Source organism: Trachinotus anak, unplaced genomic scaffold, assembly GCF_046630095.1.
Source record: "Trachinotus anak isolate AG129_WGS33_773 ecotype Australia unplaced genomic scaffold, CSIRO_AGI_Tana_v1 ptg000008l, whole genome shotgun sequence".
Taxonomy (NCBI): Eukaryota; Metazoa; Chordata; class Actinopteri; order Carangiformes; family Carangidae; genus Trachinotus; species Trachinotus anak.
The window spans coordinates 12,225,001-12,252,549 of NW_027273859.1; the positions used below are offsets into that span (position 1 = coordinate 12,225,001).

At 41.9% G+C, this 27,549-nt stretch overlaps 1 protein-coding gene and 1 long non-coding RNA gene across 3 annotated transcripts in view; one reads left to right on the plus strand and one right to left on the minus strand.

Moving 5' to 3' along the window:
* arb2a (ARB2 cotranscriptional regulator A) overlaps positions 1-7,906 on the plus strand; it is a 151,111-nt gene extending 143,205 nt beyond the window's left edge. Inside the window, exon 11 of one of the 2 annotated variants that reach the window (XM_071482653.1) lies at positions 5,425-7,906. In XM_071482653.1, coding sequence (XP_071338754.1) covers positions 5,425-5,585 — 161 coding nt within the window. In that variant the 3' untranslated portion in view covers positions 5,586-7,906. Of the gene's footprint in view, positions 1-3,088; positions 3,306-5,424 lie in introns of those variants that run through there. The other variant, XM_071482654.1, reaches the window with a different exon arrangement.
* On the minus strand, positions 2,613-27,090 carry LOC139623961 (uncharacterized). The gene is made up of 2 exons (XR_011691617.1): positions 25,854-27,090; positions 2,613-3,500 (listed from the first exon to the last, which is right to left on the minus strand). It is a non-coding gene; the product is annotated as an uncharacterized lncRNA (long non-coding RNA).
* Positions 27,091-27,549: the final 459 nt, after the last annotated feature.

The window sequence follows — 27,549 nt, forward strand, 5'->3', positions numbered from 1 at the left end:
TGTAGCCCAGATGGAACCTAATTATAGTCGGCATGCTTTGATTCGGGCTTTCTGTTGGAGTATCACTCGGGGCGTCACTTTGGATTTTCAGTCACCTAGCGTTTGTTTTGAAATTTGTGACAATCAGAGCCGATTACCATTTGTAACAGCATGCAGCGTTTGGTGCAGAGGGAAGAAAGCATGGCCCATAGCTATGGAGGAGTTTCCTTGTTTCCTTTTCAACGGCTCAAAACTCTCCTCTGTTCCCTTAGCTCACTGCACACAAATGATAACAACTGTGTGTGTGTGTGTGTGTGTGTGTGTGTGTGTGTGTGTGTGTGTGTGTGTGTGTGTGTGTGTGTGTGTGTGTGTGTGTGTGTGTGTGTGTGTGTATTTGTGTGTGTGTATGTTTGTGTATTTGTGTGTGTTTGTGTGTGCACCGTCCATGAGTAGACCCGTGCAAGTGACGAATGTGTGTGTGTGTGTGTGTGTGTGTGTGTGTGTGTGTGTGTGTGTGTGTGTGTGTGTGTGTGTGTGTGTGTATTTGTGTGTGTGTATGTTTGTGTATTTGTGTGTGTTTGTGTGTGCACCGTCCATGAGTAGACCCGTGCAAGTGACGAATGTGTTTGTGTGTGTGTGTCAGCGTCTTTTAGAGTCAGAGGGAGATCAAACAGTCAGTCAATTACCTTGAGCGGGCTCCAGTGGCTGTGACAGAGAGGAGGAGGCTAAATATCCAGGATCAAATACTCTCCTCTGCCTGTCACATAATGAGGTAGCCTCGCCAGGCTCAGACAACACACGTAGAGTGGTCAAACACAGGGCATAGGTTAGGCACTGGAATGAAACTCTGCCATGACCTGAGCAAAGAGCACAGCACGCACCACAGACCCTGTTACTAAACAGTGGCAAGGAAAAGATAGTGAACCATGTGGTTTCCTCTTTGATTTATCATAAAACGTGATCTGATCTTCATCGTAGTCACAAGTGTAGACAAAGTGTCCCTAAGCTAATATCACACAATTATAATCTTTTGTGTCTTTATTGAACACAACCATTAAACATTCACATTGCTGGTGCAAAAAAGTAAATGAAACCTTAGAATTAATAACTGGTCGAACCTCCTTTCTCATCAATAACCTCAAACCAGCTCTTCCAGTGGCTGCGGATCAGACCTGCAGAATATTCAGGAGGATTTTTTTGGACCATTCTTTGGACCAGAACTGCTTTAGCTCAAAGATATTCATAGGCTGCCTGGTGTGAATGATTCTTTTGAGGTAAATTCACAGCATATCTATTAGGTTAAAGTAAGGTCTGTGACTCCAAAAGTTGGATTTTCATTGTTTGAAGTATTTTCTTTGTTTAGGGTCATTGTCCTGCTCCATCACCTGACTTCTACTGAGCTTCATCAGGTGGACAGCCACCCTGAAATTATCCTGTAAACTTGGGAATCCATTTTCCTCTTAATTATGGTGAGCTGTGAAGGCCCAGAGGCAGCAAAGCCCCACATCATGATGCTCCCTCTGCCATGCTTCACCTTAGGGATAATGTTTCCATGCAAGTGCGCCGTTACACCACACATAGTGTGTACAATTCAACCTTAGTTTCATCAGTCCATAAAACATTTTCCCAGTAGTGCTGCGGGGTGTCAAGCGAAGTCCAGCCACACAGCAATGTTTTTTTGGGTTTTTTTTTTTTGGATAGCAACTTCCTCCGTGGTGTCCATTACAGGACATCCTCCTCCATGCAACCATCCACCTTGATTTGCATATGGTAGACTTGTCGGGAAAGATGTTAACCAGCCCCAGTGATTCCTTCAAGCCTTTAATTAGCTGTTCTTTGTTATGTTACTGATCATTCTGTAATGTGCTTTCTGAGTCAGCTGGGCGCCCACTTCTAGGGAAAATATCCTACTAAATATCCTACTATCCTACCTAACTAAATCATTTTCAGCTTTATGCAAATCAACAATTCTTTATCGTAAATCTCTGAGATCTCTTTTTTGCAAGGAATCAGCAGATGTTTCTTGTGAACAGCAAACTCCAAATTTGTAAGTGTTTTTTATAAGTCAAAATAGCTCTAACCCACACCTCCAATCTGGTTTCATTGACTTGACTTCAGGTTTACTAACTCCTGACTCCAGTTTTTGCTAGTGCCATTAGCCAAGGGCTTCACATACATTTTTCCAGTCTCCACTGTGAATGTTTGAATGATGATTTCAGTATGGACAAGAATAATACAATGGTCTGTGTCTTATTAGTTAAAAGAGATTGTGTTTGTTCATAATTGTAACTTGGATGAAGATCTGAACATATCCATATTTTAGGACAAATGTGAACATAAGTGGAGGTGATTCCAAAAGATTCACTTACTATTTCATTAAAGTGAAACATTATCATGGACCTCTCTCTCTCTCTCTCTCTCTCTGTGTGTGTGTGTGTGTTTTCTCACCTCAAGGTTACTGCCATCATCATTCTACATGGAATAATAATGTCTGTTAAGCCTGCCATTGCCTAATACTAATTATAAACACATTGTTAAAGTAAAGAGAATTTTTCTGCGTATTTCCCCTGACAATACCCAGTGTTATGGAGCTCACAATTACATCATTATTGCATTTACAATAAATGAGGACATTATTGCATTTACAGTAAACTTTATTAGATTAATGCAATTACAATAAACCTGTTAAAATTGGTGCATGCAATTAATTGATTCATATTTAATGCAAGAAAGCACACATAAATGCACAAGGTACTTTATTTACTAAGTTTGATAAATGAAATACAAGTTATAATTAAAATCATGAAAATGGAAGAGCTATTTGCCTGTCACATCTTGTTTTAACAATACATGAAATCAATTGGCCATAAAAGAAAAATCTGATAATCAGTTGAAAAACTTTTTCAGCATGGGAGTAAAACTGAGGATAAAGTAGTCATTGGCTGTTTATGGTTTCACTTTACACACGAGATAGAGCCAGATGACACCTTATCGATCCCCACATCTTTTAAAGATATTACTTTGATTTGTGGCATAGCTGAGGTAATTCTCTCACTCTCTCTCTCTCTCTCTCTCTCTCTCTTCCTCACTCTCTCTCTGTCTTTACCAGCTAGTGAAGCCTGGTCATTGGGGTTCCTCCTCTAAATCAGTGGTCACATCTCAGCCTTGACAACATCCATTAGGTTCGACACACTTTGGCTATTAAAGGAAGAGTGCACGTAAGCTCTTATAGGCCTATTTAAGCTCATGTGAGAGCGGGTTTATGTCTCTGTGTGTGAGTGTTGTCTGGGTGGGGTTGGGGGGGGGGGGTTGGACTTCATCTCAAAGCCTCCACCATATAGAGGGGTGGATCCTACCACCAGAGTCATTGGAGGGGCACAGTCTCATCTGCATATTGGCACAGAGACGCCCCCCTGGTGACCCCGAACTGCGATGGGATAGGGTGGAGAGGCTGGCGGCGTTCCGCTGGAGTTCACCGCCAGTTCAGGGTGAACGAGAGAGCACTGCACCATTGATCGCTTCTGCAGGAGAAAAAAAAGGACAAAACAGAAGTAAAAACACTAGTGAGGGAGAGACGGATGAAATGGGGAACATGGAGGAGGAGGAGGTGGAAAAAGATCACAGTGCCACAAATTGGATATAAATGATAGATTAGAGGTGTGAGAGGGCTGTGTCTTTGTTTTCCAGGGATGTGTGTTATGCTTAGCCTTACACTGGTAGCAGAGTGACTGAGAGTGCCAGGTTATTGACTCCCATGATTGCTCGGCCACTAAATTTGACCCAAGGCACTGACTGCAGTCCTGTTGCCATATAGCATGCAGCTCAGTCCCTTATCTCAGAGTGATCGAGAACCCTACATACTCGTACACACGAATTACACACAAACAAAACACACCACCAGCAACTGAACCCAAATCCACACTTACCCTCGGTCTTACAGTCATACACACAAACACACACTGGTGTATCCACCCCATCTCCATTAATGCGTCCTGGCAGAGGTCAATCTAATAAACATGGGGTCAGTGCAGTGGTCATCAGAGGCCTGTCTATGGTGAGAGAGCCTTTAAGGTGCCTCCTAATTGTATCCCTGCGGCCTTCTAGTCTGGCTTTTTTATAGCCGAAACAATGCACACACTCGAGAAGGGAGGAAGGAAGGAGAAAGGCACTGAGGAAAGGAGCAGAGGTAAAGAGGTATCTCCAATGTACTACTGATTAGACTCTTCCAGAAGGGTCATGGTTTTTTGTGTTGGGACCAGTTGTTTTCAGGCAACCTTAAGCTTATCCTTATTGTTTTAATCCTCATGAGGAAATTGCAGGGATCCATTTTAATATTCTTATCTTACAAACAAATGCAGTTCACAACAAAAACAACTCTTTAAGTGTGCAAATAAAGATTCAAAAAAGAAAACTCATTACTGCCAGGCTTGTTTTCAGTCATCCCTCTGTCTGTAAACACATGTTAATGTTTCTCAGATCCATCTTTCTAGGGAAACTGTTAACATCATCTCACGGCAAACCTATTCTCCCTGTGGGAAAACAAGAGGGCACCTCAATATGGCTTCTCAAGTCCAGTTACAGTTTTGTTACTAAGCTGCTAGCCAGCGGCGGCAGAAACAAGCCCTAATCTGTTAGCACTGAATGGTTAGTGAGCAGGAGTCGGGCAGCAGTTGCAGCCATGATCTGTTCTCATCGGCGAAGCTCCGATGCAGAGTCGAGGCATTCTGTAGCACAACTAGCTGGAGAAGCTGCCACTGAGTTTAAGCTATCCGAGGAAAAAGCTGGCCTGTGATACCCTAACCCCAAGAAACCTGAGTTGCATGTACCAGATTTCAAGCGACCCCAACTTGGGAACTGACTAACCTGGAGGAGGTCAGAGGGAAACCCAGCACTGCTGCCTCCCCCCGCTACTTCCAGACCACCTGATATGTTGGCTAGTTACTTCTCTCCAGCTTCTGTCTTGCCTTTCCTCAATCAGCCCTTTAGAATGAATGACTACCGCTCCACTGGTTTCACTTAGTGCGCCCATTGTGCATAACTCTGGTTTTGTTGGAAGGCCTGAGATGGAGAGAGGGACGTGCAGTGGTGTTGATTATCAGGTATCCACTTGGATAACATATTAAGGCTGTCCCATTGGACTAATAGGTCATAGGCTGTCGTGGCTCTCATGCTCAAGGCCTTTGGCTTGCAGGAAGAGATACAGTGCATTGTGGGAGTGGTGAGCCTTCAGAGATTAAACATCTAATCTAATGGTGTTCATTCATTTTTGCCTTCTGTGTTGCCACAGTAGGTATATAGGATGTAGGATGTGGAGCTACGTTTTAAATTATGTTTAAATAGCCACGTGCACTTTCTTTGTTTGCAGCTATGCAGTAAGCAAATATTTTGTGAACCTTGCTTATGTTTATGTTTGTTTGTGCATGTGTGTGTCTCTCCTACATGCAGGCACAGAGAGACATGAGTTGACCTCCTGGATGAGTTTCACCTCCATCTTCAGGTTCTTCAGTCAGGTCCTGGAGGCGAAAGAGGATGAGGAGGCGGAGGAGACCTCCAACACTGTCACCACACGCAGCAGCTCCCTCAAAAACAAACACCAAGATTTGTAGAGGACCAACAACAATGACTTGGAACAAGAGGAGAGGGAGGGGGAGGCAAGAGATCAGAGGGGGGAATGCAGAAAGAGAGGCTGAGGTTCCAGATACTCTCTGCAATTTGTTTTCTTTTTCTTTCTCTCCCTTGTAACCTCCATCTTTCCTTCTCACTCTTCTCACCGAGTGTCATTTCTCCCTTCCAGCCCTCCCTGGCTCTGCACACACATAGCATTGTTGTTGTAAGAGACAAGAGTACAGGGTCACCATGTATACATCACAATAACATTTTGCATTACTTCTAGATGAGTGCAACTGTCAAAGCAATATGGGCCTGAGTGTTAGCGCTTCCCGTGGGTTGTGGCCTGGCTGCGGGTACGGGCCACGGCAGCAAAGATTAAGTCTGACAGGCGCTGTGCACAATGCATTGTGGTGCACCTCTAATTGTCCTGACATCAGCCTGAACTGAGCTAATGCCCCGCCTGCCCTCCAGTCTGCACTGCTCAGTCTCTCGCTCCTCTCCGTCTCCCCCCTCCCCGGTCCTAAAGCCTGGACTGCTTCAGCTCGTGCTGTCTGAAATCTTCTGCTAAGATTCGATATCATTTTGACATGGCCATAGTTCATCTTTATTTTTTCTCTCAACTGGTGACCATTTGTTGTGTTTTAACAAAGGATATTGTTTTTATGATTCCTTTATTCTCTAACTCCTGTGCACATGACTTTTTTCATTCAGCTTTGAGTAAAATGTGGTTTTAACCCATGCTATATATTCCTGGGATTGCAATGCTTATAATAAGATTTTTTTTTTTTTTTTTATTTCTCAACTTGGAGCTAAATTTGAATGCAGTGTCTCATACATGCATTCATACTATTTGATTTTTAATATTAAGCCAATACTTCTCATAACTGTAAGTGTTTACTTTAGAATATCTCTGGGTTTGATTTGTAAAACTGAGCAGAGTCCACCTCTCTGTGTTTATTATAAATATATATCACTTTTTTTCAGTTTTATAGCCTTGAAATTGATGTCTCCAGATGATTGAATGTGATGAAACAAATAAAACAAATACAACCTGTGCTGAATATGGAAAATTCAGGACACTGAGCATATTTAAAATCACTTAAAGTCAAGCATCAAAATGGGTTTGAGGGATGTCTCATTTTAACAGGAGCCAGAAGTCAGCTCACAACACTCATAAAGCCTCAATATATCGCCTTACACATGTCAGGAAATCCAAGATTTCAATATTATTCTAAGCCTGAATGATATTTCCTTAGATGTTGGAGAAATGTAACATATCTATTTTTTCCCCCTTTTTTCCTTCCACCAAAGTAGGCTACTCTTCTTGTGTACTTAGAAGTGACAAAGTCAGCTCCCTGCTCAGCTGCACATAATCTGACTATGTGACACAAACATGATAATTTTTTTCCATAAGGCTGGTGTGTTTTATAAACCACTCAAGGCTTAATGGAATACATTTCTAATGTGTCATGACATCAGTAAAAACTCGAACCAAATACTAAATCTTATGATACCTTAGACACTTTCTCAAATGCATACTTTTCTTCTTTTTTTCAACTTCAAATAGTTACCATTGTTAAACTTGCACACTGTGAAATCCTGCCTCTCCTGCCCACTGTGTGTATGGTTTAAGGCTTTTGTGGATTATCTTTCTGCTGTAATGAGACAACTGTGGCTGATGGTTGCAGGCCTAATTTCCTTTTAATTTGATTCAGATCTCTCCAGGTTTCTGCAAAGAAGTTGGCTTATTATTTGATTTGATGAGTTTCATTTCAAGATACCATTGCTCATCTTTCTGCTTTTCAGCTACAATCAGTTCATTTTTCACTCCATAATTTGTATATTGTTGCCTTAGGAATAAACAAGACTCTGCTCACTGTTTTTAATAATATCCAGCAAGCCATATGTGAATGGAACTAAAGATGTAAGAGCAGCCTAAATGCAAAGCACAGTCTGCAAATAAAAGGGGACTAATTTTGCCAATTGCTCTTGAAGACATTATTTTTTGCAGATGGTTTATATGTTGTTATGGTTTCAGAAACACGCCTATTCAGTTTTATCGCGGTACAAGTCTTTGGATTTTATGAAACCGCGAGTGTCCTGCCAGGTCACACATTTCTCCTCTGTTCTCCAGTGTTTCTCCCTTTCTCTTTTGATCCACTTCGGTTTTAAACCACTGTCTGTAAAAAATGATTTGACATTTTCTGCAACACAGTAATTACTCTACTTTTACATGATTTGTTTCATTTTTTGTAATTAACCGATCAAACCCGTCGACAGCAAATAAAATAAAAACTTTTGCATCTCTGTTTTTAAAGTGTAGACTGTATATTTTTCTGTTCCATTGTTTGTTATTTTATCATTATTATTTCTCATTTTGCTATTTATTTCCTCGAGGTTTTCCTTGCAAACTACCACAATTATTATTATTTTTTTTTTTTTCGGGTTTGCCGGTGCAGGACGGCGCACAGCATGGATGTGTGGAAAATGATAATAAATAAATAAATAAATCTGCAGAAATTGTAAAGACCGGCGGGGATGTGCCCGATCACTGTGGAGTGAGTGCAGCGGGATGAGGAGGTCGAGCACCAAGAGAAAAGTGACCCGAGTTATCCTCTCACATGGCATCTATGAAATCCAACCGAGGAGCGGCAGGAGAAGGAGGAGGAGGACCACCTAATATTCATTTGCTACCAAACAACCGGCCAGTGTGAATTACCTTTTGTCACGTTTCTGAACTGTCACTCTTGCTATTTTTTTTTTTTTTAAGTTGAGCGTTAGATAGAAGTTTTATTGACTGAGGTTCTCAAACATGCCCTGTAGGTCAGGCTATCCTGAGAGAGAGCAGTATCTTTAACCTGACAGGGAGAAGTGTGGCAAAAGGAAAACAAACTATAAACAGTCATTCCCCTCTTTTTGGTCATTAATTTTGGCAAAGTGACCCCACCCCCCCACCCTACCCCTCCTCCCTCCAACTCAGCGAGGTTTTACAGCATCATTTGTTTTCACACGGTGAAACCGATCAGGTCATTAAACGCCCCCTCAATAAATCTTTAGAAATCTTTTCCATTAACCCCCGAACAACAAGTGGAACCAGGCGAGTCCCCCTCACACCGTGTCAGAGCGCTGATTAAAGAGAGGCATTCAATCACACCGACACACACACACACACACACACACGTAAAATAGACTCAACTCAACTTTCTGCCTTGAAAGTGTTTTCACAACTTCCTTTGGACATGTCTGACTGAACAGTTCTGCGATGTTGAGAAAGAAAATCTCTATTCTCACATTAGTGGGAGTTTTCGGAGTTTAATTAAATAACCTGCCTTCGGCCCAGGGCGATGATGTAGTGGTGCCATGAATTGTGACCCGCAGTCAGTTATCATCAAAGGCAGAGGACGAACACACAGCGGAATAAATTATAGTTTCGGACAGGAATGAATTTATGCCTTGAGACCTCTTCACTATCTATGAAGTGATTTCACACGTTATATGGCGACATCCGAAGTTATGTAAAGGAAGTTGAGGTTGGAGAGCCTATATCTTTCAGTTCACACCCCACACCAACGAGTCTGAGGCTTCAGCTAAATGTGGCCATCTGTGCTCCTCTTTCCTCGCATTTGGCTAAATAGAAACGATATCCCATTTATCTATGGGGTGATTTTCTGAGGATCTGCATTCAGACTGATCTCTCATGCATCGTTTTGTCACATGTAGCCTAGCTGTCTCCTCCTGTCTATGGGGCACAAGTTCAGGCTCTTTCTCGTCGGTTCCTAAAAGTTCCCTCCAAGGAGGGACCCCCGAACCAACGAGACACCGTCTGCTATGTCTGCGTTTTCACTTGCTAGAAGTCAGCACAGCGTGTGAATGTGTAATAGGTATGACTGATCTGATTATAGCTTTCACTCTCCCAGCTTTTGTAGTCAACGGACAGTTACAGACAGATCCTGACTGAATTATATCTGCAACAGAAAATATAATCGGCTGCGGAGCTTTAGGATCAAATCCTGCCAAATGGGGGGGGGGGTCTGTGCTGTAATGTCAGGTTTCTGGAGGAGTGAGTGAGTGAGTGAGTGGGTGGGTGGGTGGGTGGGTTGGGTGGGGTCCTTGACATGAAAAAGTTGGGGAACCTCTTGTGTGCTGCCACAGCCTGATATTTCAATTTTTACTTCAAGAGAGTTGTTGTCACGCTTGCTTGCTCCGGCCCACTCTGATATGGACGCCGTCCGTGCAGAAGATGAACTCTTTCCAAAGAAAGCAGGCATTAGGCAAAGTTGGAATGTCACCCCTCTGACAGCCCCCCCCCCCCCCCCCCCCCACACACACACACACACACACACCCCACCCCCCCTTCACACACACAACACACACACTCTCTCTCTCTCTCTCTCTCTCTCTCTCTCTTCTTCAGCACTCCTCCAGCGGATCACTGTCAGATCACTATTTGCATAATTATATGCTCAGCTCAGAAGAGAAAACTAACCCCCAAATTTTACGGGTCACCTAACTGCAACAATCAATGTTTTATCGAGTATACTAAGGGAAAAAATATCTTTAACAATCATGGTGGAGGAACTCTCTTTCTCTCCCTCTCGCCCCCTTTCTATCAATTCAATTCAATTACTTTATTGGCATGACTGCTTATCAGAAACAATATTTCCAAAGCAGTTTAAAAAATGTAAATTCACCTCCCACCCTTGCCCAAAAAAAGACCCTCTTTCTCTCTCTCTCTCTCTCTCTCTCTCTCTTTCTCTCTCTGGGTACGTGAGCAAATACTTTTTCATCTATTGACTGAGAGAGAATGCGTGGCTTAAGCTTTGGAGGTGCATTCAATATTGTATCCCTTCTTCCCTTCCCCTATTCTATCCCTCTTTTCTGCCCGGCTCTATACTGTGTTTTTCCCCAGCAGAAGAGGTCTTTAATATAGGGCCCGTACACCAGAGCTCGGAACTCTCTGGCCGGTTTCGTTAGACATCATTACATATTCATTGACTTGCAGAGAAACCATTTAATCCAGTGGAAACAACTCCTCTTCAATCGCCTCTCTCCTTCTCTATTCTAATAAGGACTCAGACTGAGACAGCACTCGGGGGCCGCAGACATCACATTTAGGAGAGAGTGTGTGGACTGGGCTTTGTTCTGCAGGGAGAGGAAGGTGCAGCGCTCCCGAAAGATGCGGGTCTGGGCACAGGTGTTGCACCAAGCGGGGTGCCGCATGGGCCCCTTGAGGGTTGGTGGAGTCCCCTGTAGCTAATTTATAGCTAGTTTAACCTCACTCTAACGCTCTGTATCAATTGATGTGCGAGACATCACTCATCATATATATTTTTATATTATACACAACTGCAGGAAAACACAAGAGCCCACATTTAAAGCAAAGAATCCCCAGTAAAAATGAACTTTTTCTTAGATAGACCTTGTGTAACGGTATCTTGGGCTAAGGCTACTCTACTCGCACACTCACACACACACACACACACACTCACACTGACACACATATCGGATGGCCCGCTATTCTTCTGCCTTTGCTCTCACCTGTCTTGGGGCGCCTATGAAAAAGCACCATTATAACCATAAAGTGTGGAAATATGCTAAGCAGAGCGGCTGTCCCAGCACAATCGTAATTCCCTATAGGAAGAGCGGGTTTGTAGCGAGGGGAAAAAAAGACTTAAGAGACTAAAATCACCAAAAAAACACAACTAGGCTGAAGTCCTATAATACGAATGTTATCGGAATATCCCAGCGATTATACGTCGGTATTTTCTTTTCTCGGCTTTGCTGTCTAATACTTCTAAGTAGCCACTACATCAGCAGCATGGCCCTAATGTGTGTGTGGTGCGTGCTTGAGGATCCTGGCATATAATGCTCCGATTGTGGGACAGCTGTTGGCAGAGCCGTTTTACGGTGTTCAGTCCATTTGGCTTTAATAGCAGCTTTCAGGCGGACCGCTACTCTATCCCCTCACCGCCCCCTCAATTACACCTCCTCTGATACTCTGCTGGCCTAAAGACTCCTGCAGTTAAAAAAAAAAAAAAAAAAAACACCCTCTGAAATGCAATACATTTGAAGAATGGGCTCTGACTTTTAAGATTTGGGGCTGCACTCTCTGATGATTTCAGGGAAGCAATGTTAGGCAAGCAGTGATGAAGGAGGGAGGAAAGGAAGCATAACACAGCTCATTGGCCTAGTTTAACAGGCCACCGACGACTTACTGGGGAAAATTGGTCATTTCGTCTTGATGAATGGCAGTGGAGATGAAGGGGCTCTAGGTAGGCCTGTGATCGGGGCCTTTCAGGCTGTAAAATCCCTGAAAACTCAAGAACAATAATGCGTGTTATTTAGCACTCTGTAATTTCTCAAATTTCAAATATCATATTGACAAATGCCAATTTTAATTACACAACACGCGTGTGTTTTGTGTGTGAAAATGAAGTCTCCCAGTACCTCTTAACAATGTGCCCCTACGGAGAAAAAGGTGAGGAGACAGTAAATGTACTGCTCACATGTCTCAGTCATCTGTGCCACTTCACCTTCCAGAAAGTTCTTTGCGATATTTATTCTTTATTTAACAACCAGTTGATTACAAGGCCTTTTTTCCCTGTCGATTTAAATACAAAACTTGTTGTTAAAATGTTAACACAGGACCAGTTTTTTAATCATGAATAATAAAATGTACAGGAACACAATTGTTTATTTATTTTTTTTATGAGTACTAATGCGTTAGTTGAAATTTGTAGGTATATTTATAATAATATCGACTGAAAATCCGCACTAAAATATTAGAATAAATACAATAATACTATGAAATCTACACTGGACAAAATACACCTTACTTTAAAGATAGGCTGCTGTATAAAAATGTTTTGTATCGTATCTCATAGTAGGTAACAAACTAAACAGGCCTACAACTTCATAAAAACCAAAGGTTCAATTAGAAATATATAATATATATATATATATATATATACATATATTTAATGATTTCAAAACCTCCTGGATAACCCATTATTATGAGGGACGACTATATAAATTGATATTATAAAAAAAACAATACAATACAATATACAATAAAAATATCAAAAGAAAAAGGAAGTGATTGTAGTTGAGACTATGCATAAAATAATCTTAAACGAAAATTAAAACATATGTAGACAGTCTTGAATTTATTCATAATCTTCTATAAGTTTACTAACAGTTTGTCTGAGAAAAAAAAAAAAAATGAGACTTTGATTGGAAAGTGGCTCATAGTCCACTCACGGGGGATTCCCTTTGTAATCCTTCCTATTAGTACTAACAACAACTCCAGATGTGTATTGTCATCGACGAGCATAAATGAAGTGCATAGTCTTATTTAGCGACCATAATAAATCGAAGGAGGTCGACTGTGTATGAAACAACATTTTTTTCCACTGAAAGCAACGATATAATGAGGTATTTCCAGAAATCCTTACAGTACGGTCCTCCCTCAATCAATATCGCATTGGAGCTGGAGAGATATCGATTAGTCGGCGGTGAGAGACGAGGCCTGGACTTACACTGCAAAAAAATTAGGCTTTTAACGAATCATCAGACACATATTCCTTCTTCAAATATTTTTCTTAAAAACGTGAAAAAAAGTTATTATACCTGACTGAGTGTCATGTGGGTCAATATTTCCCAATGCATTTGGAACCTGTTCAGTAATTATTGTTTATTTAATTATTTTGGAAATCGTTTTTTTTTTTTTTTTTAAAGGCAATAAACTTAAGTGATATCAGGAAACTGTTTCTGATACAGATTCTTAAAAAAAAAGAAAAAAAAAAGTTACCGTGAAGTGAAGCTTCAACACTGTTTTCACACCCTCAGACAAACAAATACTTCAAGAAGAGTTCAATAGAGATTGGAAGCTGTGTTAAAACATCTATTTTTGCAGTGTATCCCCTGAACCACACCACTCCATAACCGTCTCCACTCTTTTGGGTTTAAAATCTCAGAGAAAAAAAAAAAAATAAAAAAAAAAAAAACACACAGTGTGCAACGCGATATTAAATCACACATTATAGATGAGTTTCATCATGTGGACGCAGCCCTCCGAGGATAAACACGGCAGTGCGTGGGGTAAGAATAAGATCCAGGTTATTATTACTGAGGGAGCGGCCTTTCACTGGCAGCACCCTGCATCCTCATTACATCCACCCCAAAAAGAGATGAAGGTCTAAATGAAGTTATTGCCATCCAATGAACTCAAATTAGCCGGGCCACACCATGACAGACAGCTCGGATGGATGGGGAGCGGGGGAAGCGCGCTTGGAGGAATATAGGTGGTGGGATTGGCAGGTGTATGTTTTGATGTGCATTTCATGGTTTGCAGGGCCCCTTAAGTGAAGTTGAGTTCATTTTGAATCTCCGTGGTTAAACGAGTTAATATACTTGTGTTATTAAAGGGCCTGCAGTCACCTTGCAGCCTGCTCTGTGATGCCTAACCCCTCCTTCCCATCCCGACGGCTTAGACTTTGTTCCCATCTATTTCATTTCTTTATCAACCATTCAAATGTAACGTTTCTCTGCCTCTCTCTCCCCTTCACAATCTCTCCATCCGGTTGAATGGCTTTCTTTCCTGTCGCTAAGGTCCTCATTGTGTTTGCTACCTGAGTCAGCAGGGAGGATGAAAAGAGGAGAGTCTGACGGGGGAAGGACGGGAGGAAAGGAGTAGTTTGACATGCAAGGAGGGAGACAGAGGCGATGATAGGCGAGGAGGGTGGGGAGGGGGGGAGGGGGGGGGGGGGTTCTGAGTGAATTTACCTGCTCCTCCGGTGGCGAGCCGTGTGTGTGTGTGTGTGTGTGTGTGTGTGTGTGTGAAGTTAACAACACAGCGGCCAACTCTGCTTTATTGCTGTTTATCCCCGCAGCAAAAGCTGTCAGGTGGTGACAGATTGGCAGCATCTCTAATCAGTGCCCTCTTCACTCCTCTCTGAGATCCCCTCTCAACTCATTCACTCCAGATCTCTCACAAATGGATTGTTACTAATGGCATTTATTCTTTGGATAACAGACATAACGAACATATAGATAAAGTCCAACTTTTCAGGTGTATATTCGAACTATATCCAGATACATCGTTTTGTATGCGATTCAAAGGTTTAATTGTTGAATGTTGAATGAGTTGCGATGAGTATTTGAAAATATAGACACATTACTAAAAATAAAAACAACAACAAAAAAAAGTTGTATAACACTGACGTCATTTAAAAAAATCTTTTTAATGCAGAGAATTCAGCAAAACCTATAAAATGTAACTAAATCAGGGAACTTGTGATTTAATTCAGGAACGACTGTTTCAGGCTGATGACAATTTACAAGAAAACATCCAATTAAAACTAAAATATTTTCTATATTCGGCAGAATCTGTAACAAATTGAATGCAGCTCACTTCAGGCAGCTGGGTGCAAAAGAAAAATAGTTTCATAATGACATCCTGTTTTATGTGAACATTGCAAATAAAAGTTGTTGTTTTTTTTTTTTTTTTTTTGCATTTTATGGATCAAAAAGATACATAAAACAAAATATTCTTTCATCTTGTCAAGATGAAAAGCACATTGTTTACGTCTCCACTGACCGTGCAACCTTTATGTCCACAAGCATTCAATATTAATATTAATATTTATAGGATTATAATAACACTCCAAATAAATTATCCAGAAAGCTATGTTTTTACCTAAACTTTCGACCCTCCATAGACAACTGTATGTCTGTGGGTTTTATAATAAACGACGGTGTGTATGTGAGTGAGTCTGTTGGGGGGCTTTGATATTCCACACACACACAGATAAATAAAGACTGTCGAATAAATCGGTCTGCACAAGAACTTCAAGTGTGGAGGAAAAAAATCTTTAGAAAAGCACGACATCCACCCTGAACCGGCCGGGTGTCACACAGGGCCCGCGGAATAACAGTGGACCTAAAGCTAGATTTCACTTAGAGCCTTCAATGGGATTGGTGCTTATCTCGCCAGCACAGCGCTGCTGACCTGTAGGCTGCTGCATCAGAGGTGTGTGTTTGTGTTGAGGTGTTGACCTGTCAGGGGGGACTTGTTAGGACTTTAACTCCGACTGCTGGCGGTCTCCAGACATCCGGGGGTGGCATCGATTTGAAACTTGTCCTGTCTAATTTGATGATAACATCCAGGCTGCCCCGCCGCAGCACCATGGACAGCGCACTGTCTTGACCTTGCCTTGCTATCAAATTACCCCCGCCTGGGCCACGGTGGGAGCCCAGCACCAAGTTTACTATAGGCTGAGAGAGAGAGAGAGTGAGAGAGAGAGAGAGAGAGAGAGAGAGAGAGAGAGAGAGAGAGAGAGAGAGAGAGAGATTTTTGCTTCTTTCACCAAAGACAAATCTTCTCTGAAGCCAGTGCTTACAGTCTGTAATACTGTGGTAAATCAACAAGAGACTGGCGGTTTACATTGGCTTTTGCGCCAACTGCCTATGTAAACAATACTCAGTTACACTTACACAGACTTTATATTATGTTTTCTTATCCTTAAAAGACTCATGCGTACCTACATGACTTTATAAAAGCCACTACCTAGTCTAGCTTACTCTATTCTATCAACTGGATTTCAAACTGGTCACATTTAGCCCAGTGATATAAAAGTTGAGGATCAAAGATCCCGACAAAAACATTTTACAGTTTAATGGGAACCCCATTAAAAGTACTGCATTGAAAATGACATTTAAGTCAAAGTGGATAAGATCTGTTTACAAAGTGCTCTCAAAGTAAAAGTAGCCATCATTCAGAAATTATGTGAGTTTTACTATTATATGTTATATTACTACTTCACTATTTATTACCTTTAAGTAGCATTTGACTGGTTTTCGCTGTTGGAAGTGGCGCTAATTCCAACCATTTTATATGCTGTTGGCTAGTTTCAGCGATCTAACAGTGCCTAGAAGCATGTTATATGTTTTGCATGTAAAATCTTAATCTGTTCAGTAATTACTGACTGTCAAAGAAATGTAGTGGAGTAAAAAGTACATTTTCCATTAGTTACATTCCACCACTTCCTTTTCGTAATGAACACAGTCAAAGTCGAGTTTGCAAAGTAAGTTTCACGTCATTCGGAGCAGGTTTCGCAGGTTAAAAGCTGCATAATCTCACATTTGTGAGGCAGATTGAAAGATTTCATCCACTTTAGCACCCGAGCTGCGGGGACAGCAACAGTTCTTCATGCACCAGTCAGGCTTGAAGTCGAACCCAGCAGAATACGTGCAGTACTGTGGACGTCTGGTGAATAAACGTGCGCATCAGTGCATCCAAACAGACGCGAAGCAGAAAGAGAAAACAAGCAATTTATATTTTTGCAAATCTTCTCAGAATAGTTACACCCTATCAGCTGGTGCACATACTGTGGTAACAAGTTGATTTAGGAACCAGAATGTCTAAAGTTTGAGAGAGAGCCCAAGGCACTGACGGGGGGAGGATTTAGTGGTGGAGAAAGAGAGGGAGAGGGAGGGAGAGAGAGAGGGGGGGGGGGGAGAGAGGGAGAGGGGGAGAGAGAGGGAGAAAGAGGCTGTTTGATGGAGCTCTACAGCTTTGAGACAGCTTGTTAATTAAAACCCCAAGAGATGAGGCTCTGCAGCCACCGTCCATATCAGAGCACTGCTAACTATACTGACAGCAAGTTACTTAACAAGCGAGCGCCTCAATCCCATACCTTTTTATCACAGGCAAGCAGTGAGATATTTTAATTCGCTAAAATCCCACTGTGGCGGTGAAATATCTTGTTTTCTACTTAAGAAATTATGACAAACCTTCGTATTCTCTGTCATTCCAGGGATAGAGCCCAAATGGCTGCTTATGCGTCAAAATCCACGCACCAGCTTAAATGTGGCAAATTCGATTAAGGAAGGAAAGAAAAGAATGTCAAAAAATGAGTGAATTAGTCTAGACATAGGTTGGGTGGTATTAAATTCTTAGCTTTATATTCAGGCATTGGAATTATTTCCAGAATCAAAGTAGTTTGAGATTTCAGAGAGGCAGATAGGCCTCAGTGCAGATACAAAGAGGCAGCATTAAGTCAAAACAAAGAGGCTACTCGTGTGTGTTTGTGTATGTGTGTGTGTGTGTGTGTGTTTGTGTGTGTGTGTGTGTGTGTATTTTTCCTTTTTTTTTTTTTGAATGCGTTTTCTGATCAGTTTCAATCGAGGTCATCATACGCTTTGTCCCCATGCATTATTCCACCTTAATTGAACCTGCAACCCACCCTTTGCCTGCGGGATCTCTGAGCTATTCCAATTCTATATGCATGTGTGAGATGATGGCTTGTTAAGTCGAGGAAAACAAATACCAAGAGAGCCTTACTCAAACACTCAAAATATATGACGGACCCATGCCCATTGTTCAAAAAATAATTGAAATGCTGCTTCCCTCTCTCCCCACGCTCGCTAATAACGTGTTAGCCAAGTGTAGGCCAACTCATGTAAATAGCAGCAAGAGGAGACGTGGATTTGCAGGGAATGAGGTGAAGCCTCACTGGGTTTGTGTCTTCTGGGGGCTGCAGGTGGAGAGGCCCTGTATCCAGTACAAGCAAACCTGCTGTGCCACACCACCCAGGATCCAACGGGGGAGGGAGTGTGACTCTCTCTCTCTCTCTCTCTCTCTCTCTCTCTCTCTCTCTCTCTCTCTTGTGTGTGTGTGTGTGTGTGTGTGTGTGTGTGTGTGTGCGTTTTGGAGGGGTATGTGGGTCGGAGGGGTGTCTAGAACAAATAAAGCTCAACCAACAATGAAACCTAGAGGTCCAACTCCTGCAACCTGTGCCCCCCTCATCCGCCCAAGGTGTGGAACTGGAGTACTTCACTTAATAGGATTTTTAAAAAAAGTATACCTTTAGAATCTACTCTAAATACACTGTTTATATTTGACACTATATATAGTAGCCTACTGGAGTTCATATTTGTATTTAAAATGTTTTCACATGAGGAAGAGATGAAGCCACAGTGAGGAAAAAAAGCCAAAGCCACCATTCACAGTCCACATGGGCTGCACTTGCACTGTGTTTATCTCAGCCACATGAGAGAAAATCTCTCTTCTGTCCAGTGAACTATTGGCAAATTAAAAGATGGTTAAAATGTAAGATTTCCAGTCGTGGACCATTATAAAGCAAGGCAGCATCAGCATGAACTAAAAACAACTCAGCCTTCATTCATATGTGAATCTCTCCAAGTATATTTCTTCAAATAACTTACCTCAGATCGATATGGTTTTAGTTTATACCATTAAGGTTCAAGTGAAAGGGAAAAAGTGGGTAAATAAAAACGTTTGCAGTTCACTTTTCATTGCAGCAATGACTCCTTACAAACGTATGTATAGTGCGTGTTTCTTTGTCACTGACTACCGTATTAAGGCCCCTGCACCTGATCTGTTTGCGGCTGGTCTGGGGCCACGGCGCTTTTTAAGACAGCTGTAAAAGGCTCTCCAAGTCTCCAGCACATTCATCAACGTCAGACACCGACAAGCCGCTATTTAGTGAAAGTGTAACTGCAGCAGTATATTTTAGAGCAGAGTGGGCCACTCAGCAAACAATACAATGGACTTTTTTCTCTCCTTGGTTGTAATCAATCTAAAACAGATTATAATGTCAGACACATGATCGTTGGATTGCTAAAAAATAAATCATAAAAATAGCTAAATTAAATCATGGTTAAATTTCGTTAATTTTAGCATTTTAAACGTAAATAATAGGCTCTGGTTAGTTTTACCGACACTTTATGTCTCATTACAGTTAACAGCTCATTCTAAAGATTTTCTGCAAAGCCAATATAGACCTATTTATGGATATTTCTGCTGTAAAGATTTTATAGTCGATCTAAACTCTTTGCTGCATCTACAGATTAAATATGCCTGCCTTTATTTTAATTAATAAGACGTTTATTTGGAAATGGATCATTTAAGTTATTTTATTTCTTTCAACATAATTTAAATTTAAATCACTGCATACGTTCTGCAACGTTACATTGCTAAAACAAACAACTAATTATCTGAAGCTCAAATATTGTGCGATAGTCTGTGTTATTATCAGTTTATATTAAAATGAAATGCATTAGGCTACTGATCGCTGGTTTTAATCGGTGTGATTCCACAGCTTAGTAAAACCAACAAAAATGACAGTCGACATAGGATAAAGCAATTATAAAACTCCCCCACTATTCACAGCGGTGGGATTGCATTAAAGTCGTTCGCAGCAGCTGAAATTCCTGGTTAAAAAATGGCCCTGGAAACGGTGCTCAGCGCTGTGCGGTGAACTGTGGGGCTGAGAGCGGAGCCGAGGAGGGAGAGAGAGAGAGGGAGAGAGAGGGAGAGGGTATGAGGCGGTCCTTGTGTCAGAGGGTCCCACAACGCAGAGCGCCATCTAGCAAACAAAGGTAGAAACAATAACAGCATGGAGAGAGAGGGAGAGAGGGAGAGGCTGTCTTTACGCACACAGCACACAGGGACGCGGAGGGACGCCACAACAAAGCGCCGCGGTTTAGCGCTCTCAAACACGAGAAACTTGTGTGTGTCATGCGCGATCCCAGCCCCGTCGCGCCTGCTATGGACACTCGCCATTTGTACAAGATTAACACATGATCCAACTCCAATCGATTAATTAGCGTTAGTGTAACGTCTGCTGCTTTTTTTTTTTTTTTTTTAATTTCTCCACCGGATTGTATTTTAATGAGCATCCGAGGGGTCAGGGTGGCAAAGCAGCTGATCAGTGGTCAAGCTGAAAATGGGAGAACTTTTAATGTCACAGTGGGTGAGGGAGGGGGAGGGCGGGTGGTGACTTCCCCACTTGACAAAATCAATCGATACCATCACTCTCAAGCTCCATCGCGGCGTTTTACTGGAGATCTGTATGTGTACCACAAGCAAACAATACATCTTCTGTCGAGTGCATAGTTGCGAATCAATTTTATATATATATATATATATATATATATATATATATATATATATATATATATATATATATATACATTATGTCTGATGCCCTAGTGCTGCTGAGGTGTTAAGAGGTGGGTTTTGAGCAAATAAAAAATAACTGATCAAAAGTGGAATCGTGTCTAAAATGGTCAGTAATATTCTTCCAACACTTCCATCCTCAACCACTCGCTGTAATCATCCATACTCATCCTCACCGCAGCCCATTGTTTCATATACAAAGAAAGAACTAAGTTGTCAACCCTTTAACATCATAGCAGGCAATGATAGCGCAATAACAGCGAGGGCAGTTATAGCCACATACAATATAAGTAGTAATGATGGCAGCAGTGGTTAAAGCCTGGTCGCCAGTTTTGGGGCACAGGCACTACTACTGGTGCAGCAATCAATGCAGAGCTATATATCTAACTCTGTCTTTCATTCAACCAGCGGATTATTATTGTTATTATTCATCTTAGTCCACATTACAACAGGTTAGAAAGACCTTGTATTGCGTATTAAACTTAAACATCAGTGGCTGTTGTAAACCAAAAAAACTGGTATAATTCTGCATCATTTAATTAGGCAACTACCCAAGCCGACTTGCAAATACAAAATATCTATTATGTTGGTTTATTTAGGTCAGGGAAATAAAATAAATCTACATTTCCAAGTTTGACACATCACTTAAACATAACATTGAAGTGTGATAATACTAAAGCCAACGTGTGAGTGATTAGACGGCGTTTGCAATGATATATGAACCGAGGTGTCAGGGGCAAAAATTCTCATATTCGTTATCTTGTCATTCGCCCCTCGACAACCAGCAATTTGTGACAATTTTCGCTCGGTTAAGGCTCGGTCAATAATCCCCCCCAGCTTCCACGCTGAAAATAAAGTTTAGACTGCATGGGCACACCTATAACTAGGCCACTAATATAGTTTTAGAAATAATTAGAATGAAATTGTGACTCCTTCCACTGTAATGTACCTCACCTAATTTTATTATATATACATAATGATGAAGTCATAAGTGTGTGTGTGTGTGTGTGTGTGTGTGTGTGTGCTCGCGGCAGGAGAATGCATTAATCGATTTATTAATTAATGGGGGAAAAAGCATTTGCAGTTTTAATACGTGTTCTGCCATTATGTGATATTGTTTACATGAGCTACTATTCTGTGGCGAGGACACTATAATGAATGTAATAAGAATCTGGTCATTGCTGATTTATTATATTAAAAAAGTGATATTGATATTGATATAAAATGACATAACCCTTCTTTAAAAATATAAAACAAACATTTCTTATTAGTGTGACATACTACAGCTCCAAGAACACTGCATGGTGTTCAGTGTGTCCTTCAGTTGCAGTATGTACAGCACACATACGTTATATTCATACTTTTCTCGTTTTTCTTTTATTTTTCCTTAGGAGTAAATCCTTGACATTCTGCACTATTAGCAAAATTGTAGTGCAGAGCCTAGTAATCAGAAAATTACAGGCTTGCTCCATGGCGGTTCTATGAAGAATCCTTTTAGAAAGGTTCTCCATCTCTTCAGCATTATGGTGCTGTAAACAACACCGCGAGATTACATGAAATGCTCCACATCAGCAACATTAAAGGAACTTCCTGACAACCACACTGGCCTCCTCGTTTGAATTCTTCCATTATTTTATTTGCACAAACCACTGAAGGAGAACCTTGGAAACCCCTTCTTTTGTACACCTAAACCTCTATGATCCACTTTATGGACCACATGTTTTATTTTCAGCTGCATGTTCTGCAGGCCGTGCCATAGAAGTGAGTCCCCACCTTCCTTACATGCCCGTCGCCTGCGTGGAAAAGGAAGAGTGAAGATGTGACGGGGCGTATTTGAAGTATGACGAGCTTTGTGGTCCACTCCTTTTCATTCCCTTGCCTCAAATATACGCCCGCTTTCAAATAAGCCTCTTTGGCAATCCCATGCCGACCCCCCCCCCCCCCCCCCCCCCCCCCCCCCCCCCTCCTCCCCAACACACACACCCCCTGCCACCTTGACATGAATGGGCGACTGACCTTTAGGGCCGTGTCCACTCTGCGGTCCAGTTTTATCCAAATAAGCCTTCTTCCCCCACCCTGCCTCAGACGGTGCCAGCAATTCTTTACTGATATCATCAGCGGATGCAAATGAATTTGGACGGGGTGGGGGGTGCAGGATTGGAGGGGGTGGTGTTGGTGGTGTAGTCATGGACAAAATACCACACTGGCTGCAGAATGCTGCATGTGGAGAGATGGGGATATTGAATACCCCGCCACCAGAACCATCCCCGAATTCAATATTGCAGAAAAAAAGAATGCACATTCCTATTCCAGAAATCTTGGCTGTGAAATACCACCAAGAAAAATCGCCATTCAAATGAGATGCGTGTATTTCTGCATGGCCTTTGAAGAGAAGAGAGGGGTCGTGTCACTCAAAAGAAGGAAAGGGCCACTCCGTTATAACCCCCCTCCTATTTGCTCCCCCTCTCTCCCACCCTTCCCTTCCCCTCTTCTCTCGCTCCAACCGACCCCCACTCACGTAGCCTACGCACACGCACACGCACGCCAGCACGCACATTTTCACTATAGCACGCTGGCTTTGGGGGCGACACAGAGGCTAGATTAGAGCTTTGCTCCTTTAACAAGGGAGAGGAGGCACTTCTATAATCACAGCAGCGGTATGTGGGGCCACAAAGAGTTTGCAACCACAGGGCGACTGGTCTTCTGTAGAGTGGTCCAAGCCCTGGGCAAGCCAGAGAAACGCTCTATCCAACGTATTACTAGGATCAAAACACAGTGGTTATAGTGCGTGAAGAGGTTATTAACCCACAGAACACAGCAAAAGACCACTTCTGTATCTCCAAACAGCATAACCCTGACATAGCCTGACTTAAGACAATCCACCACGTCAACATGACCGGAACACAGCGCGAATGATCAAGTAATTATTTAGTATGTACAGAGAGCAATGCATCCCTTGTTGACGATTTAGAGTGTGTTCCTGCACGACTACTGGCATCCCCTCCCTCCCTTAAGCGCAGCAGTGTAACATGGACATACAAATTTGATGGATGGTGCTGAGTAAGATGGAAAAAAGACGTGTATTTATCAACATGCCTCATGTCCTCTGAGGAGGCTGGGAGAGAGGGAGAGAGAGAGAGAGAGCATCAACCATGGAGACTAAAGGGAGTCAATGGGAAACCTTACCACTGTCAGGAGCGGCTCTCCGTGGCACAGATGAAAAATACCCCTCAATGCATCGTTTCAGTCAATCATAACAGACCTACAGCAGCCTCTGCGAGCAGTCCAGGTAAACACAGATAGCAACAATATGAGCAGCAACTGTAACAGTAAAACAGTCTACAACACTGACGATAGATAGATAGATAGATAGATAGATAGACAGATAGATAGATAGATAGATAGATAGATAGATAGATAGATAGATAGATAGATAGATAGATAGATAGATAGATAGACAGATAGACAGATAGGTATTTGTCTTGCTTTAGACGATGCAAACAGATGTAAAATAATCACACCATTCAAGATTGCTGTGTTATATTCAGATAATTATTTTATGAGCATCTATACAAATGCTTCAAGAAAAAAAAAATTTCTACATCAGACAAACATGCTTTCATCATGTCATACTAAACCTAATATAGTAATAAAATATAAACGGAATTAGTCTATTAACCTGATCCTTAGTAAATGACATTCACATGCGTTTGGTGGAGAGGCTGGATACCTGCTAAAAAGACGATATATGATAGATGATATAGGAAGGGACTACAGAGGGTATAGGATCAGTGGATTATATCTTTACAAGCATTATTCTGCCTGAGTGACTGGCTGAGAAAAAAACCTCACAGGCTACAACAAAGATTGGTCAGGCATGAATGCGGCCTGTGTGTTTTGTCTTCATAACATATTAATCCATCAAACCATGAAGTGGGGACTATTTCAGCCCCATACTTTAATGAGTTTTGTTTTGGTTTTTTTTTAGAGTTTTTTTTTTTTTTCCTTAAAAGTAAACTTCAGAGCAGTTAAAAAAAAAACTTCACATGCAAATAAAGTAGAGCTAACTAGTGGCCAAACTCTTTTTTCTTCCCTTTTCTCTTCAGTTTTGCATATAATACAGCGAAAATGGGTCACCAATAAATTCTGTCTCAGCATTGATGTAATTGCAACAAAATGCTGCTGAGTAAAAAAATTGAGGAGCTCGCTGACTGCGGTGGCACAGTCACACACCATCTGGAGTGTATTAGAAAGAGAAGCCGTAAATATTGCTGAAAAGCCCAGGCGTTATCAGGTATGTAAGCCCCGGCCTTGCTGCATGGCCTCCCATATGTTGACATAATCAGACTGTGGGGATGTCTATTAAAACGTATCTGAATTTAATAAATGAACACAGTAATTAAATTCAATTTGTTTGTGCAGATCTCCCAATGACTCCCAGTGTTGGTGTGTTTACATTTCTGAAGGGGTGGATTATGATGAGATGAAATGCTGCAGGGCTCAGGGGATGTTATCACAGTGTCGAGGTTGCTGTTCCGTTCGGACCAGAAGCAACAGGTTAACTGGCTTCAGCTCCAACTTTGCCCTGAATTTCACCAACTTAACAGCGAATTATTCTACGCACCGGCGTTGGTTACTGTCAAGACGCTTTGTCTCTTTCAGTAGTATCACTTTGCCGCTGACAAACATACACACATCCTCTCAAACTTGACAGAAGGAATGAGGAGTTCCTCTTGAGCTGCAAACACTCTGTTACATCCGATTCACGCTTTCCCCCTTTAAAACCAAGCATTTCCTTTCAGACCATCCGGGTCTCTTTTTTTTTCCTGGTATTGCCTGTGATTTATTCCACACAGCATTTATACATGTGCGCACACACATGTAAACACCTCCATTCATGCACAAGGGTCCGTATACTCTACACACCAGTGAGGAAACTTGCACTTTGGAGTTTAATGCCATGTGTTGATTAATTTCTGGTTGGTGACAAGCACACACACACACATATGTATGCGGATACACACTAAACATAGACACACGTCCATCCTCTTTCACTTTTTACGTATATATCCCTCCTCCCCTTTCTCTCACACTTCTCTCTCTCTTTCTCACTCACTCCCCCTGGCTTTATCCGTTTCAGTCCAAGGAACACACAAGAACGCTGTGCACAAGACACACACACACACACACACAGACACACACACAGGAAAGAGAGAGGAGGAGAAGGAGAGAGAGAGAGAGAGAGAGAGAGAGAGAGAGAAACCGTCAAATTGAACCTTACTTTTTTTTTCTTTTCCTGCCGTGAATCTTCATCCATCTTCACTTGATCCAACCGTTTCTTCCCCAGTGCTAAAAAGTCTGTAGTAATATGCTCGTACGCTCTTTAATTAATATATTTCTGGGCTGTGTCCCGAACCCAGAAGCTTTAGAGAGGGAAGAGGAGTGCAGATTGAGACATATTGAGCCCGCTTTAAAAGGATCATTTCATCATGTGGGAGGTTGGGACACACAAAGTTTGGACCCGTGACTGGCATTCCGGAGAGACATGCATATTTTAAAACAACAAAGCAAGACAGAGACCGGGGGCCCCGGGGTGGGAGGGGAGAAAACTTGGAAAGAAGTTACTATCAGATGAACAGCTGTCATTGTTGGGCAAGACTTGAGCGCATATTAAGATATAGTCATCTGAAACAAGGAGCTTGTCCAAGTAATGTCAGTGGAAGTCGCAAAATCACTCATTTAAGTTGCAAAAGAGTCATCCACAAATATGTTTAGTTTCTAAAATATTCCAAATATAAATCATTTGTATACTAATGCAAAAATTGAATTTTATCTTATTCTATTTGTTATTTTATTTTATATCTGTTTATTTATTTATTTATTTTACTGTTTTTGTCTCTTGCAGCCTTATTGAGTCTGTATGTTTATTTTGTTCTACAGTTTAATGATGAAGCCGTGAATAACAGATTTAATTCCCAACTATTGGATAAACTCTTTAAAGGCTGAATATTTTCTGCGATTGTGACGCTAAATGGAACCAAACGTCCAAAACTAAGTGGAAAAATATTGACCTACTATTGAGTTGGAAATATAATGATCATCATTTACCTTCTGATAGTGAAGCATACGGGCTGGAGATTTTTTCTATCCTCAAATATCTAAATAATAGCAGTTAAAGTTGCAATTTAAAACGTCTCCCACTTCTATTTTGTCAAGTCACACACAATTGTATCTCTCCCAAGTAAAGCCAGTGTGCTTAGCGCTGTCACTTCTGCACAGCTTTTACAACATCACCCCCCCCCCACCCCCTTTTTTTCTCTGCTTTACTGGAAGGTTTTCTCTCTTGTGCACGGGGTCCATTCGTGCAACAAGAGTGGAGAAGGCATAAATAAAAATGTGTTGGCTGTGACGAGAGATCTGTCCGCTGGAAATGAAGGGCCAGGGGAAGAAGACAAAGGGGGGAAAATGCATGCAGTGGTGTAGAGCTGGATATCTCTGTTAGTTGTCAGCGTTTAGTCCATGGCTGTGGAATGCTAATGAGTGAGGTCTCTCTCCCTTTCTCTCTTTTTCAACCCCCCCCCCCCCCCCCCTCCTCCTGTTCAGCCCCCCCACCCCCACCCCCCCATCTCTCTTCTCTCTCTCTCTCTCTCTGCCTCTCTCTCCCTCTCTCGGGGAGAAAAAGCGGATCGATAGCTGACCCGATGGTTTTGGCCAATGCTTTATTTATCTGGCCAGGCAATGATATTATCAGCCTTGAACGTTATATACAGCAGACGTCTTCCTAAATCAACACAAAGGGATCCGCTTACACAGCGATCCGGGCTTTCTCACAACCACCTCTCCCTCTCTCCCTCTCTCTCTCTCTCTCTCTCGGCCAGTAGCGCGCACACACACGCGTACGTACGCCGGTGGATACACGCTTTTACGCACGGGCATGCAAAGAACGCGCCCGCACACATACATACAGACAGACCTCA